Here is a 17242-nt window from a genome sequence, read left to right as displayed (position 1 = left end):
GAAGAGCAGGCTGATGGCACTAGTGGGCAAGAGGGAGACTTGCTTTTAAGCCACGCAGGAGCCTGGTTAATGCATGCCGCCAAATGTAGGCTTGGAAGATTCAGTGGGGAAGGGGCCCAGACAGACATACACTTGGGAAAGGCTGTGTTGGTGATCCATGATCCCCAAAGACAAGCCAGAGACTGGAAGGACAGTCAGGCAGCTCTGCATGTTCCTGCAGCACAAGCACCTGCCTTCATTTCTATCTAGTCATTTCCTTTTCCCTACTGGACCAGGATTACAACGAAGGTAGGAGTCCCTCTGAGTTGCCGTCTCCTAGATGTCTCCTTCACGTGGAGCCGAGTGGTGTTCCCCAGTATCATGAGTGTCTTAGTTTGGGTTTTACTGATGTGAGCAGACACCATGACCAAGACAACTCTTAGAAGGACAACATTTAATTGGGGATGGCTTACAGGTTCAGAGGTTCAGTCCAGTATCATCAAGGCAGGAGCACGGCAGCATCCAGGCAGGCATGATGCAGGAGGAGCTGAGAGTTCTACATCTTCATCTGAAGGCTGCTAGCAGAATACTGGCTTCCAGGCAGCTAGGATGAGGGTCTTAAAGCCCACACCCACAGTGCCACACCCACTCCAACAGGGCCACGCCTACTCCAATGGGGCCACAACTTCTTTTTTTTTTTTTTTTTGGTTCTTTTTTTCGGAGCTGGGGACCGAACCCAGGGCCTTGCGCTTCCTAGGTAAGCGCTCTACCACTGAGCTAAATCCCCAGCCCCGGGGCCACAACTTCTAATAGTGCCATTCCCTGGGTCCAGCATATACAAACCATCACAATGAGTCATGAACCAAGTTGGAGCTTACCCCACCCCACCCCCACCCCCACCCCCTGGTTAAGCAGTAAAGAGGAGGCTGGGGAAAGAGGATGATGGTGTACTGGGGCGTCAACCCTAGGATGTGGAAAGGAAGAGTATCCTAGTTAGGACTAGCATTGCTGTGCTTAAACATCGTCGTCAAAAGCAACACAGGGAGGGAAGGGTTTATTTCGATCACAGTTTCACATCACAGTTCATCACCAAAAGCAGTGAGGGCAGGAACTCCAGCAGGGCAGGAACCTGGAGGCAGGAGCTGATGCAGAGGCCACGGAGGCGTACTGCTTCCTGACTTGCTCTTTATGGCTTGCTCAGCCTGCTTTCTTATAGAACCCGGGGCTACCAGGCCAGGAATGGCACCACCCACAACGAGGTAGGCATTCCCCCCACCAATCACTAAGAAAACACCCTACAGATTTGCCTACAGCCTGATCTCATGGAGACATTTTCTCAAACGAGTCTCCCCTCCTTTCTGGTGACTCTAGTTTGTGTCCAGGTGACTTAAAACTACCCAGCACAGGAAGAGAGGAGGTGGGCATCTTGTAGCTCCTAAGCTTTGTGTTTGAGGATCCCTGCTTCCCCTTTTACATGTGGGGGATGAGAACTTGGATCTGCAGACGAGGGAGAGGAATGGAGAAGGAGCCTCTGGGTATTAGCAGTAAACCAGAACAGTGTCTTAGAGGACTGGCCTGCCCAGAGATTTGGGAAGGAACACTACTCAGATAACAAATGGTACAGACGCATACTCATAAAGAAGGGCTGGAGAGATGGCTCAGCAGTTAAGAGCAGGTGTTGCTCTTGTCGAGGACCCAGGTTCCAATCCCGGCCCGGACATGGCAGCTCACAGCCATCCATGACTCCAGACCCCGGTTCTTCAAAGCCTTCTTTTGACTTCCATTGGTACCTGTGTGATCTACATAAATGTATGCAGGCAAATGACTCGCATACATGAAATTAAAAATATTAATAAATCTCTAAAAAGAACAGGAAGTGACTTTGTACCCATGTATGTTGGCTTAGTGTGCTCACTCATCATAATTCTTGTAAGAAATACTGCGTTGGGACTTATTAACTATAAATGTTATATCCTTTAGCCTGTAGCTACTTCCTTCCATACTCATTCCCTACAGGTAGAAATAAATGCCTAGTACCACAAAAGTTTAGTTTTTCCCTCAGGTTTGCAACTTAGGAAGCATCTGGTCCGGTGCTTCTCAAACTGAGAGCCCCAAGCCATCAGTAGAGCACATGTCAGAGACCGAAATGGAGATCTGTGAGCATCCTCATCTGTATCAGTAAGGCTCTAGCTGGGCCTCTCAGGGGACAGCTACACCAGGCTCCTGTCAGCAAACACTTCTTGGCATCAGCAATAGTGCCTGGGTTTTGGTGTCTGCATATGGGATGGATCTGGGGGGGGGCGGGGAGCAGTCTCTGGATGGCCTTTCCTCAGTCTCTGTTCCACTCTTTGTCCCTGTATTTCCTTTTGACAATTCTGTGTTAATATTTTTGAGATGGGGGGGGGGTGGCCCCATCCCTCAACCAGTGGCTGTGCCTAACCTTTGGATATGGTCTCTACTGGTTCTCCCTCCCCTTCGTTGGGTATTTCAGACAATGCCATCCTCACTGGGTCCTGAGAGCGAGCCTCTTGCTTTCCCAGCATCTGGGACGTTCTAGTGGCTACCCCCAGTTCCCCATCCCCACTGCTACTCACCTCTGTTCAAATTCCGGACCCTCTGTACTTCTGCCCTGTCTCCTCCCATACCTGATCCTGCCTTTTCCCTCCCTTTCATCTCTCCCTCCCCTCCCCTGTCCCTCCCTCCCTTTACCTCCCATGATTATTTTGTTCCCCCTTCCACACTTTGGTCTTCCTTCTTCTTGAGTTTCATATGGTCTGTGAGTTGTATTGTGGGTATTCTGAGCTTTTTGGAGGGGCTAATATCCACTTATCAGTGAGTGCATACCATGTATGTTCTTTTGTGATTGGGTTACCTCAATCAGGATGATATTTTCAAGTTCCATCCATTTGCCTTTTGCTTATGAATTTCATGAAGTCATTGTTTTTAATAGCTGAGTAGTACTCCATTGTGTAGATGTACCACATTTTCTGTATCCATTCCTCTGTTGAAGGATATCTGGGTTCTTTCCAGCTTCTGGCTATTATAAATAAGGCTGCCATGAACCTAGTGGAGCATGTGTCCTTGTTATATGTTAGAGTATCTTTGGGGTATATACCCAGGAGTGATATAGCTGGGTCCTCAGGTGTTAGGGGAAGGACTGAAGGAGCTGAACGGGTTTGCAACCCCATAGGAAGAACAACAATATCAACCAACCAGCCCCCCCACCACCACAAGCTCCCAGGGATTAAACCACCAACCAAAGAGGGACCCATGGCTCCAGCTGCTTATGTAGCTAGGCGCTGAAGACAGAGTGGGGGGGGGGAGTTCCCTCATAGAAAAAGGGGGGACTAGGGATGGGATAGGCAGTTGTGGACGGAAAACTGGGAAGGGGGAATAACATTTGAAATGTAGTAAATAAAATATCCAATAAAAGAAAGAAAGAAAGAAAGAAAGAAAGAAAGAAAGAAAGAAAGAAAGGAAGAAAGGAAGGAAGGAAGGAAGGTCTGTGATCCTCACCCTTCTCCACTCCTATCACATACAGACCTACAACACCAGAATCTCCAAAAGAAGAATCCAGCAACCAAAATGTGCATGTTCGTGTGTGTGTGTGTGTGTGTGTGTGTGTGTGTGTGTGTGTGTGTGTGTGTGTGAGAGAGAGAGAGAGAGAGAGAGCGCACACGTGCGTTGTGGTTTGCCCTGAAGTCATCTGTATTTTGATGCTAATTCCACTGCCCCAAGGACTGCTGCCTAGTCACTACTCAACCTTCTCCCCATTGAATTTGTAAAGTACAGGTGAGGGGCAGGTACAGGATAGAAGGAGGCCTGTCATTGGAGGAGAAGGAAGGATGGGCAGGAGAGAAGTTTGAAGGAAGAGGAGGAGACTGGAACAGAAAGGAAGAGACAGGAGGGAAAGAGAAAGGGAGAAATGGCAGGACAATGGAGGCTGGTGTAAAGATCTCGCTCTGTGTATTTACAGGTTGTTATTAATGTTCCTAAGGGATGGATGGCACCGGGCTTTGTATGTTTAAGTGGGCAATTATAGCTTATCAATTGGATCTAAGATTATTGTCTTGTGTGTTCTTTTATGTGACAGTTTGAGTGTAGGAAAGTGTGTGGCAGCAGGAGACACTGGGGCACCGAGGAGTTGGGATGTGTTTCTGCCAAGATATCTAGCAGATATCTTGGGGCACCGCTGGACCTAGTGAGGTAAAAGACAACCAATACCTTTTTTTATTTTTATATTTTTACAACAACACACAACACACGTGTGCATGTTCACATGTATGAACAGGTGCGTGAGTGCATGTGCTAGAGGCTAGAAGTTGATGCCCAGTGTCCTTAATTCCTCTCACCTTGCTTTTTGAGACAGGGTCTCTCATAAATATTCAGCTAGTAGTTTGATAGGCTAGTGAGCCTCAGGGACTGGCAAATACTGTGACTCCCAGTTTTGGTTTTTTTGTTTGTTTGTTTGGTTTTTGTTTGTTTGTTTGTTTGTTTTATTTGAGTGCTGGGGTTTTCAGGTCCTCACCAATGGGCAGCAGCCTGTTTACTGACTGTGCCATCTCTCTGGGCCTGTCATCTGCGTTAGCATGGCTTCCTAATGACACTGATCGGTGTTTACAATGGGAGATCCTGCCACTGGTCCGAACTGTGTTATCTTTTGCAGATGAAGGAAACGGGATCCAGAGAAAATAAAAGATGTACTCGCCAGGCACCACTGTCACAGTGTTGTGGCAGCAGGACCAGATCCAGGCATCTGAAGGAGATGCTAGGCAGCTGGGACCAAATGGAGACACCACCGGGGGTTGCGGCTTCTGCAGCAGAGGAGGTTTTAAGAAGTGCACCACAGAGAGGAACTCCACCAAGTTCCATCAATCTCCTGCGTTGCCACTCCAGAATGGCAATAGACCTCACCGGAAGTCACCAGGGACAGCCCATTTTCTGTCTCAAGGGGATTTACCCATTGCAGTATTCCTATGTGAGTTACAGCCCAGTGAGGAAGGAGATTCAATTAGCAATTTGATGAGGGAAATTGTAATACAAATTGTTCCCTGAAAGATGTTTGATGACTAAAACCACACCGGTGACCCCTGTTCTTTTCCAGGTATCCTTACAGTTAACATCCCCCGTGCTACCTCGCTCTTCCGTCTCTGATATCCCTTTGAGCATCCCTTTCCTTCACATCTCCTTTATTGTCTCTGACAATGTTTCCTTAATTCAATAGTAAATATGAATGAGTCACTCAGAAAACAGGCCGCTTGACTGGGCTCCAGACTGGGTATCCCCGTGTGTGCAACATGAATGCCAGCTGCCTCTCTTAGAGCCTCTCCAGTTGTCAGGGGCGGCAATATCTTAAAGTCCTGCCCCTCTTCACTCCCACCCCAACCTATGCATTTAGCTCGCGCTGTGACTCCTCTCCGGAGCAACTCTCCTGCGGGCTCCTGTCTGAACCTTCAGGAGACCAAGCGGAGTTTGCCCTTCTTCCTGCTCACCTTGCTCTCCTCCAATCCTACAAGGAAGGAGGGGATGGCTTAAAATTCAGTATCATAACTCCTCACCCTGCCTCAAATCCTTTGTCCCATAGAGAGTAAGATTCAGATTCACAGGCCTCCAGGACCTGGTCCCAGACAAAATCCTCAGCCTCACTCCACAGCGCCTCCTAAAGGCAAGATAGGGGAAAAGCAAGAAGAGAGTTAGTGGTCCTGAGTACCAGTGTCCAGCATGGTTCTCTGTTCCTCAACTTCTCTGCACTCAACTTCTCCACTGTCTTGGCTACTCTGAAACCCAGAATCTGTCGCGTGCTGACTTGTAGATGTGCACCCCTGTCACGTGGACTTCATCACCTCCTTATATAGTTATCTGCTTAAGTCACACCCCTGAGCCCACGCGCATGCCTACAAGTGCTTTAACATTATTTTCCCCATCCCCACCACCAGGATCTCACTCTGTAGCCAGCTTGGAACTGATTGCCCTTCCCTCTCCATCTCCAAAGCGTTGGGATTTACAGTTGTGTGCCGCTATGTCCGTTTTATTTCAACCTTGTTATTTCTGGTTGGGGTGTGAATGCATGGGCTCCGGAGTGTGTGCCAAGACTGCCTATAATAACACTCAACCTTCACAACCGCCATGGGGGGGAGGGAGGGAGAGGGAGGGGTAGAGGGGGGCGGGGAGGAGAGGGGGAGGAGAGGGGGAGGAGAAAGGAGGAGGGAGGGAGAGGGAGGGGTAGAGGGGGACCGGGAGGAGAGGGGGAGGAAAAAGGAGGAGGGGAGGGGGAGAGAGAGGGGGAGGAAAAAGGAGGAGGGGAGGGAGAGGGGGAGGGGATGGGGGAGGGGGAGAAGGAGAGGGAGAGAGATCATTCCACCATCAGCCTCTCCATCGGCACTAACAGGTAAACAGCCTCCACACCGCTGGCATGCTTGGAGTCCTGCCTTCATCCTCTCCTCTCCTCTCCTCTCCTCTCCTCTCCTCTCCTCTCCTCTCCTCTCCTCTCCTCTCCTCTCCTCTCCTCCCCTCCCCTCCCCTCCCCTCCCCTCCCCTCCCCTCCCCTCCCATCCCATCCTATCCTATCCTATCCTATTGCTGGATCTGCAGTTTCTATATCTTCGGTACCCCATAGCTATTCTTATTCAAAGAATGAACTAACTGAACATTTCCTGAAGATTCCCACCTCTCCTCACTGGGCGTTGTAAACCTCTTCAGACCATCTCTTGTACAAGATCGGCAGAACTGGACACTACACCTCCACCGACACTGTCTTTCCCAGATGTAGCACCCGCAGTTCCTCAGGTCAGCAGTTGAGGTAATCATCTCAGCTGGGCTGTAGGATCACGATCCTACCCCAGGCCCTCACTTCACTGATCTTTAGCACAATATGTGATGGTAGGGCCAGTAAGTGTGAATGAAGAATGAATGAATGAATGAATGAATGAATGAATGAATGAATGACCAGCCAGCTAGACACACAGGTGTACATGACACATCCACCAGTATCCTGCTCCCTCTATTCCATGAGTTGGAGACCACTTCCCTGCTTCTGAAGGTCCAGACAGATGACAGAGGAGGAGGACACAGTCAGAGCTGGAAGTGGGTTGTTGAGGTTTGGTCTTGTTGTCGGTTGTAATGCTAAGTGTGGCCCCTATGCCCCCAGACTTGGAGTCTGCATTTAGACCCAAATGAAGCACCACCACCCCCATCCCACCCCCGTATATTTGGTTGGTAAATAAAAATATCAATAGCTAACAGCTGGGCACAAGAGACAGAGGTGTGGTTTAGGGTTTGGGGGCTTGGGGTCAGAGGGGCCATGAAGAGAAGGTGAAAGAAGCTACCATGGGTTGGGTGAGTCATAAAAACATGGCCCTGAGGGTTGGCCAATTGGAGTTAAGAGCATCCCAGATAAAACATAGTAAGTAGTAGTAATAACGGGTTATCTATAGGAAAGTAGATTTTAGTAGTTAACAAGGCAGATAACTGCCCAGCTCTTGTACTCTTTAAGGCTTATTGTAATATAAAGGTTGTGTGTATCTTTTATCTGAGAAATAAATGGTCAAGGACGGGGTGGAAACCTCGGGACCGGATTAAAAATGTCTACAAGTGGGTCTGAGTCTCACCTCATGATTCCCGATCCATGCTTCTCAGCCTGCTGCCCATTTGGACCGGGAAATGGTGCTTGCACAGTGCCCAGCCCAGGCTGCACACAGGTACAAAATAAGCAGTGTCTGTTTCATAGGGTGGTGGATGGGACCCCAGGAGTCAGGAAATGCCCAGTAGGTGGCAGCCATCTCAGTTCTCAAGGCAGTGGTGCCCCACCTCCCCCAACCACAAGCTAGAACCGGGTAGGGAATCTTTCAAAGACTGGTGCCAGTCTCTCAGACCCTCACCCAAATCCCTGAGGCGGATCCTACTAGGTATTCAGGCTGAGATCTTAAGCAACTACTAGAAACTCGTAATAGATCCAATCATAAGCCAACAAAAGCATGTCCCTGAAATGCAGGAGTGTAGCCTGAGAACCTGAGTTAAATCCCTCTGTACATGGGCCATCACACGCATTAATCCCAGCCCCAGAAGGGAAAAAATGGTTTTTAATTTTACATTGCGGGTAAGAGAGATGGCTCCGAGGTGAAGAGCACTGGCTGCTCTTCCAAAGGTCCTGAGTTCAATTCCCATCAACCATGTGGTGGCTCACAGCATCTGGAATGGGGATCTGATGCCCTCTTCTGGTGTGCAAGTGTACATGCAGGCAGAACTCTATAATAAATGAATCTTTTTAAAAAAAAAAATCTCACTGTAAAAAAAAAAAAAAAAAGGCTTGAAATGGAAAAGTTACCAATTTCCTAATCCCGAACGTCATCGCTAAGTTGTCACAATCCATTGACTGAAGATCATAACAAAGCTCAAGTGTTTATTAAGAATTAAAAATACTGTAAATAAGCCATACAGTTCATTTCACAGTAAACTAACAAACTTTGTTTTTCTTTTCAGTTTTTTTCTTTTTTTCTTTTTTTGTGGGGTGGGGGGTGGGAAGGGCAAGGCAGTCATTAAAGACAATACCTCTCAAAGGGGCGAGGGTACAGTGAGAACACATGCAGCACACGTGATCCTCACTGACAGACAGGGGCAGAGACCTCTCCAGAGGTCCTGTGATAAAACAAAAAGGCCTGGCCTCCATCTCCCAGGGTGATGCCCGAATCCTTTGTGGAAAAGACAGCTCTCACATCAGAACCCGAAGAACCTCCCCCTCTAGGGTCCCAAATTTACTTGGTGACCCAGCCTAGCCTGGTGACACATTTGCATAGTTACCTTATGACTAGATTAGAGAGAGAGAGAGAGAGAGAGACAGAGACACCATGCTTCTGAAAGTGACCCTCAGGCAGGTTGGGGGAGGGGGGCCTCTTTCACCCATTCAGAGCTGACATCTACGAGTTTTTACCAGTTCTAAATGGAAGACAAGTTAAGGGCCAGCTCATAAAAACCCTGGCTAGGAGTATAAAAAAAAAAACAATAAAATTAATTTTCTTTAAAGACTAAAAAAAACGTGCCCCCCACCTGTTCTTTGTTGTTTTTTTCTATTTTACTATAAATCTGTCAGCCTGACAGGATTTTTTTTTTTTAAGGTTAATCTGCTTCCTGATAATCCCCAGTTAAAGCCACAGCCATCATCTTCCTAGCAGGAGACCCATCCTTTTCTGCACAGGGCTGGGCCTTCAGGAAGCCTAACCAAAAGCAGAAACAGGACTTAAGAAACCAAAGGCATGTGGTAATATCTGCACACAAATTAACCAGAGCCGGAACACCTTCAGCTGGTGTCTGCTGCTCTCCATGGGGTGGGGCAGGGCCGAGAAGGTGGCGGGGAGGGCACCTGGGAGGAAACAATGGGTTTTTTTTGTTTTGTTTTGTTTTTTTGGTCGTAAGAAAGTGGGCCCACACACCCGGTTCGTTCAGATCTTTTCATGGATCTTCTCGACTTTCACGAACAACCTATCCAGATCATTCCGAAGGTCGTCCAGCAGGCCCTTGGCGGACTCTAAGCTATTCTCGTTCGTTTCGATTTTAACAGAGTAGGCAACCAAACTGTCCACAGCCGTCCTGAGCATTTTCAAGTCTGATTCCACTTGGCTTACTGAGGATTTCAGGTTGTCTAGAGAGGAGAGTCTATCCAGGAAGTCCTGAGGAGGCAAGCCCGCGGCCTGGGCTGGGTCCTGGCTGAGCAGCAAATGCACTTGCTCCTGCAGCGACTCCACAGTCCCTGGCAGCTCACCCAAGCCTTGCTTCAGCCCCTTCAAGTCGCTGGAGAGCGCCAGCTGGGTCTCCTCCAGGCTCCTCACCGTGCTGGCCAGGTCAGAGATAGGCCCCAGGCTTTCTACGTGCTCCTGCAGCATGGCCAGGCGTTGCTCGTACTCCTGGCTCTTGGACAGGAGCGACTCCAGGCTCTCAGTGTGGCTCGCAGAAGCCACCTGCATCGAGTAGACCCCGTCCTCTACATACTGGAGCCTGGCGCCTAGGCCCTCCATCTGCTTCTGGAGTTCGTCGAAGGCTTTCGAGTCTCTGAAGACCACGGCCTCCTCTGACCCGTGGGCTCCCACCTTCAGCTGCTGCAGCTCTTCCTCCAGTCTCCTGATGTCCTCTGGGAGACGAGAGGAGGACTCTTCGGACTGCAGAAGCTTCTCCGTGAGGGCCTGCAGAGCCAGGCGCTCTGAGTCGGCCGCCTGCTTGAATGCCTGCTGCTCCTGCTTCAGGCTCACTAGCTCCCGGACCTCTGTGTAGACATCGGACTCCATGGTCTGAAGGGAACTCTTGAGGGCCTCGATGTCCCTCTCTCGAGACTTCATGGAGGCCTGCACCTCCTTCACGGCTTCCTTCAGGACTTTCACGTCCTGACTGCGGTCCCCCTTGGATTCTTCCAAGGAGGCAACCTTCATCTTGACCTCATTTATCTCCTTCTGGCTCCTTTTCTGTACGTCGGTGAAGATGGCGATGTTGTCATTGATGGACTTGGTGAGCTCCGTCAGACGCTCCTCGACCGTGTTCTCCAGGGACGTGAAGTCCCGCTCTCGGGCATCCTTCACCACGTGGATCCCGTCCGACAGGTCTTTGAGAATCTCATTCTGCAGCTTCTGTAGAACTTCACTAATACGGTTGATCTCACTCTCCCCTTCCTTCACGGCTTTCTCTGTGAGATCCTGTTTATGCTGGGAACTTCTCAGGATGGACTCGAAGGTCCCGACTGCGGCTTGCAGAGACTGTACCTAAGACCAAAATCCAGATGTTAGCCGCTGAGAAGAAACAGCTGTGTTCTTTTACGCTACTGCTATTGTCTGCCTTGCCTGTCCTGGGAGCCTCCAGCTCAGCACGCTCCTTCCAAAGATAGTCATGGGGTGCTTGTGGCCATCAACCGCAGGGCCCCTCCGGGTACTCCCGAGAAGGCTCATTACCCCACACATACCTGGCCAGTCAGCATAGACCATACCGACCCTCATCTCTCAGCCAAAGCGACTATGGGTGAACAAGTGCCACGCGGGCTGAAGGAGTGGCCAATACCCCTTCCCATTGAGATTGCTGGCTACAGGGTGAGGGAGGCCTGGAGCTGCTCAGAACAGCACGTGACCAACAACCCATTCATCGACCAAGACATCACCCAGGGAGACAGAGCTGAAACAGGCGAGATCACATTCTGAAGATGTCACTCAATCCCTGAATACTGCTGCATCCGAAGGAGTCTACTCTTGGAACTGTTGGGCCAATCAGAGCTCTTCCTTTCTGCTCTCCCTCCTTCTCTCCTCCCTCTGCTATTCTGGGCTGGCTTTCCAGTGCTTGCAGCCGAGCATCACAATTTTCTTGGGAAAGAGCCTGGGACACATGGAGGAGACACTAGGCACAAAGCTAACACATCAAGGTCTGTGTCATTTCCAGGTGTGTAGTCTCTGGCAAGCCTCTGTCCGCCCTGGACTTCAGCGTCCTCATTTAAAAAAATCCAAGCGGTGGGCCAGGTGATTTCTTGGGACACTCTGGCCTTTGAGAACACACTGTGACTTTCTGCAGCCACCCATTCATCCGGCATGAACTCCACTCTTAACTAGGCTCTGTGCGGCAACTTCAATCAAGCTGGGCTGACACACTGACTCAGAGGCCCTGCTGATCAGGGACCTAGGCCTTATCTGGATGTGACACCTGCAACGTTTTATTTATAAATAAATAAATATAAAGGAAAGTAGAGTTAAGAATCCCAGCGGTGTAGCCTTGATTCCTTCCGTAAGTCCCTAGACTTACGTGAGTTCGGCTACCCATTTCTGGAATATGTAAAAGACACCAGAGGTTGTTACCAGCTAAAGCCATCGGGGAGTGCTCCGTGAGAGGAGTGATGTCATTAACAGTCGACAATTAAATATATTTCAAAAAGGGGGGTGGGGAAGACAGCCATTCTAGAGTTTTCAGGCGGTGGAGAGATGCCTGGGTGGTTAAGAGAACGGACTGCTCTTCCAGAAGTCCCAGGCTTAATTCCCAGCAAACACACGGCTGTTTGCAGGAGTGGCCTGTGGCTCTGGTTCCTCAGAATCTGACGTCTTCCTTTGGTTTCCTCAGGTACCAAGTACATAAATACAGACATAAAGGCACAGCACCCGAACACATAAAATAAAGATAAATCAGTGACGGGGAGAGGTCTCTCCACTTAGAAGCAGGACAAGAGGGCTAGAGAGGTGGCTCAGTGGTTAAGAGCACTGACTGCTCTTCCAGAGGTCCTGAGTTCAAATCCCAGCAACCACATGGTGGCTCACAACCATCCGTAATGGTATCCAATGCCCTCTTCTGGTGTGTCTGAAGATAGCTACAGTGTACTCATATACAAAATAAATAAATAAATCTAGAAGAAGAAGAAGAAGAAGAAGAAGAAGAAGAAGAAGAAGAAGAAGAAGAAGAAGAAGAAGAAGAAGAAGAAGAAGAAGAAGAAGAAGAAGAAGCAGCAGCAGCAGCAGCAGGACAAGAGTGTGAAACAGGTTGCTTGCCCGGCATTCCCAAGATCCTAGGTTCAAGCCCGAGTGCTTAATAAATTGGGTCTGGTAGCATATTCCTGTAAGCTCAACACTCGGGAGAGAGGAGAAAGATCATTAGTTCAAGGTCATCCTAGGCTACACAGTGGGTCTGAGGCTGGCCCGGGCTACATGGAACGCCATCTTAAAAAAATAATTAGCCTACAAGGCTCTGAGGCGAGACTGGGTAGGCAGTTGTCAGCTCAATGTTTCACTGTTTGGTCCTGGATGGGTTACATGCTGTCTGTGTCTTGGTTTTCCTCAGCTACAAGGTGAGACAAAAATAGTACCTGACTCACCGACGGTCACCGTGAGAACTGAATGAGCCTAAACAAAGGAAAGCGCTTCACCGTGCCCAGCGCTCAATGGCCGCCCAAGGCAGCAGCTATTGTCTTCATCGAGGTTGAGCTATGCCCTAAGTTCCTCAGAGGCTCCCGGATTCCACTCACTGCCTGAAGGAGAACCTGAGAGCAGGGATGCGGACAGGACACCCTGGCCGCAGCACACGCCCACCGACTGCTCTAGGAACTCAAAGCTGTATTCACTTTCCAAGTCCAACGTTAGATTAGAATGGGGCTCTGGGGGAGAGGGGGGCCCAGAAAGTAGACAATTTCCCTCCCCAGCCAAATACTGCCTGAGCCATTAAAGAATACGCTGAGAAAGGCACTAGAGAGAGAGGGGTGACCTCTAAAACTAGGTTAGTAAATCACAATGCCTTCCTGTTCTAAGCACAGCACTTAAAATAGAAGCATGAGTGGGTGAGTCCAGCACCTGCAACATGGCCGGCTACTTTCAGTGTTTTCTCAATGGACCAGAGAATGGAGGAATTCAGAGCAACGCCTGATAAAGCTTGGGCAGGCCCGGCTCCTCTCCAGTCTCAGGTTGGCTCTTTACAAATGGCCGGGAAGTCAGTCAGATCAGAAACTATTACCAATCCCTAAAGGAACCCAGTGTCTCCCCTTCTGAGGGCATGGAAGGCTGGGCAGCTTTATGCACAGAGAGCTCATAACGATTAATGTGCGTTGGATGTCTGTCCTCCTGGAATGTGGGGGATGTCCGCTGTGCAGGACATGAACATCAGAGATGGAATAATGGCTATAACTCCATCCCTGCTTTCCTGGAGCCTTGCTGGGGTAAGGATGGACAGGATGCTGCTACTAATGGCTGACAGTCCAATGGGGGTATTTATATAGGGTGTAACTCATGGAGCCAAGCATCAAAATCCCAGAATGCCTCATGTCAGGACCTGAACTCATCTGAAAGATGCCTAGAGAAGAGATTGCCAACACCTAAAGGAAGTCCCGGCCACTCTTCACGGAACAAAGATGAGAGACGAGAACGCATAGAGAACTAAAACCCTACAAATAGCTGGTCGTCTCACAAGCTGTCCCTACCAGCCTCGGTGACTCCTGCCATTGCCTTAAGCAGCCTTGGGATGATGGACCAGGGCAAGAGTGGCTGATCTAGGGGCCTACAGATGAACTGCCCACCCCCACTCAGTTAATGAAGCCCTGGACTTGATAACATCATTAACTCTTTTCAAGGGTGGTCACTACTTCAACAGTTTTAAAGCCACGAGGATTCTTGTAGAGCTCATGCAAGGGTGTATATAGGGCATGTTTGTGTGGATGTGTCACATAGTGTGGGGCCTTACGGGGGGGGGTAACAATGGATAGCCCAGTGCTACTACTAATGGCTGACAGTCAATGGGGCTGTCAAATACACACCTGTGAAGGCCAGACCGCTCTCCACATCTACTTGTTTGTTTCTTTGACAGGAGGTCTCTTATTGGAGCTGGAGCATGCTGATTTGGCTAGATCGGCTGGCTAGCAGACTCCAGATATATCTTCCTGCCTGTGCCTCCCCAACAGTGGGACTTCAAGTGTGGACTAGCAGGCCCAGCTTTTTACCCAGGCAAGAAACCTGAACTCATGTTCCAATGTTTGCATAGCAAGCACTTTACCAACTGGGCTATCCTCGTCTACCCACCCCCAGTGCCCTCAACCCTAATTCTTACAAATCTTGGTGGTACCTTCCTCTAGCCTGGAGAATGAGAAACAGGCTCAAAGAGGGAAGTGATTTGCATACAGCCGTGTCGGGGGAGGGGTAAAACCAACACAGAGAGACTGAAAGACAACACAGGAAATATTACACCCAAGTTCTTCAACCTGGATCCATCCACTTCGGGCCTCAGTTTCCAACTTCCCCTGTATCTCCTGCATGTCATTCTGTCACTGGAAGGCAAGCTACCGTCTGACCTGCAGGCATGTTCGAGATTGTCCCCTTACCGGTATGGAGACATTCCTTCTCTTGATAGTTCTAATGGCTGGCCCTGTCCTAACCACCCACATACAGACCCAGGGAACTGTCACAAGTCCTTTCTTCCTAAAGTGTATGTAAGTCACCCACCACTGAAACCTACTTGAACAAACTTGATCTGCACCTTTTTCTTCCTCCACATTCTCCGCAGGGCCCACGCACAGCCACACGACTATCAGACTTCAATAAATATTATGACTGATTAGCAAGAGAGTAGCTGGAAGAGGGGAGATGGGCGGAGATTAGACTTCCCGAGGTGTCTCTGTTCTTAGGGTGGTCTGACTTTCAGCAGGCAGCGCAGAACGGCCTACCTGATTCCCCCAGATAAGTTACCTCCCTTGGCCTACACCACCTCACAGGCTGACTCACTCCAGCTGCTCTTCCAGTCTCGAGAGGAAACTCCTAGTGCTGCAGACTCAACAAAAAGTAGAGACTTGGCAGGGCGAGCGGCATGCTGGGAAAAGGAGGCCGTGGTTCCGGGCTCAGAAGTGGCGGGATTTTTTGTTTCCGTCCAGCAACTGAGTTTCATTGAGCAAGGATGTGGGTGGAGGACCGAGAAGGCATAGGGGAGAAGGGGGCTACACTTCGGGTGGAAGGGGTGGAAACTGAGCAGTTTGCCTTGAGAGCTGCGGTCCGGTCAGCTCGCTGGGGAATCCTTCGTCACCAATGGCCCACACTTTCTTAAACAGCCTGCAACTCAAGCCAGCTGGGGTCTGTGTCAACTCACTTTGTGTCTCTACGCCTCAATATTCTGGTCTGGAAAATGGAGTCAAATTTGCCAGCCTTTCCTCTTCCCTCTAGTTAACCTCGGATTAGGAAATAAAACACACGAGTAAGCTGTCTACACACCACAGGAGTGTGACCTAATATCTATGGCCTTGTGTTTCCCCTAAAGTTGGAGTAGGCTACTTCAAAGGCCCACATGGACTTGTTGGTCCAGCTAAGGACAAGGGACCTAAAGATAGACACCATTTCATCTGAACTTAGCAAATGACTAAGCTCACTAGCTTTTCCTTCCCCGCAAATCTCTGAGTCTATTAAAAACTGGCTCGGATGACTCCTGCTGGCATAGCCAAGGTGAAGTCTTGACCAAAGGCTTCCAGGGATGCGCTGATTTCCCTTCCAGCTTCCTCTTCGGGCAACTCTGCCCATTCAGCGGTTCTTAATGCAAAAAGAATGGGCTACGTGGAGCCTGCCGGCTTCCTTACAGGTCACCGCTAATGTCCTGTGACAGGCCCTTGGCCCACCCTCCTTGGGCCATCCTCAGAGTCTGCTCCATTCCTCTCTGAGACCATTAACAAAGCGGGTCTGGGACCGCCCTAGCAACTAGGGAGCTGAGGTCCCAGCTCTTGCCACAGGACCTGGGCAGGAAAGGAGCAGGGCCCCTTCGAGGAGGGCAGGAGTGGAGTCCCGACCCCTCCAAAGCTGGAGTACCCACCTTCTGCTCGACGCCCTGCAAGCCCTGGCCCAGCTCATCCCTCTGACGGGAGAAGTCCTGGTGGCCACGCCGGACCTGCTGGACCTCTTCCAGGACGTGATGGACATACCAGCCGGAGAAGGCGGCCGCCGCCACCAGGGAGAGGTAGAAGAGAAAGTTGAGCAGCCGGCCAAGCCTGCGCGAACAGGACGCAGAGGACGCGGCGGCGGCGGCGGCCGAGGACCTGCCGCGGTGGCCGCCCCGGTGCGCCTGATTCTGCGGGTGCTGCGGCGGGTGCGGCGCGGGCGGCTGCGGCTGCTGCGGCGCCGGCGGCGGCTTCTTCGCCACGTCATCCGCGCCGCCCGACGGGTGGGCGCCCTTGTCCGAGGGGCTCGCGGCGCCGTGGCCGCCCTTGGAGCCCCTTTGTTTGGCCGAGGGCATGGCGGCGGCGGCGGCGGCGGCGGCGGCGGCGGCGGCGGCGGGATGGGCGAGCGGGGCGCGCAGCCCGGGACGCTGGCTCGGGCTCCCACGGGGACTGCGCGGGCGGCACGCGGGCGCGGCGGCGTCGGAGCGGCCCGGAACGTGGGGCGACGAGGAAGGAGGCCGGCCGCGGAAGGAGGAGGGGGCCTGGCTCCAACGCCGCCGCGGCGCCGACCCCGCCTCCCGGGAAGGGAGGCCGAGCCCAGCCGGAGAGCCTGCCACGCAAGCCGGCCGCTGCCCCTCCTCCCTTCGCCGAGACCCCGAGGAGGACGGGCGGGGCCCAACAGGGCGAGGCTGGGCGCGGCTGCCTGGATGGCCGAGCCTCCTAGTGCTCCGGCTACCGGCTACCCTCGAGTGGAGTCAGCGGGATGGGGGGTGCCCCTGAGCACTGTGCTGAGTGCAATCCCCACCTGGGCGGAGGGGGGAGCGCAAGGGGGCGCGGAGAGAACGGCTCTGGAAGGTGGGGATGGGACGGGGACCGGACGCCCTTCTTGCCCACCGCTAACCCGAGAACACCCCTCCCCTA

General features: G+C 51.2%; 1 protein-coding gene across 1 annotated transcript; it reads right to left on the bottom strand.

The window, feature by feature from the left end:
• Positions 1-8357: 8357 nt before the first annotated feature.
• Ckap4 (cytoskeleton-associated protein 4) lies at positions 8358-16852 on the bottom strand. The gene is given in 2 exon segments (NM_001108740.2): positions 8358-10721; positions 16258-16852. Coding segments are annotated over 2 exon segments (1728 nt in total). The 5' UTR covers positions 16678-16852; the 3' UTR covers positions 8358-9413.
• Between the last annotated feature and the right edge of the window lie 390 nt (positions 16853-17242).

The sequence above is a fragment of the Rattus norvegicus genome, chromosome 7 (assembly GCF_021556685.1).
Source record: "Rattus norvegicus strain SHRSP/BbbUtx chromosome 7, alternate assembly SHRSP_T2T, whole genome shotgun sequence".
Classification (NCBI taxonomy): domain Eukaryota; kingdom Metazoa; phylum Chordata; class Mammalia; order Rodentia; family Muridae; genus Rattus; species Rattus norvegicus.
The sequence above is the reverse complement of the archived record's forward strand: the minus strand, read 5'-3'. Positions and strand labels throughout refer to the sequence as shown.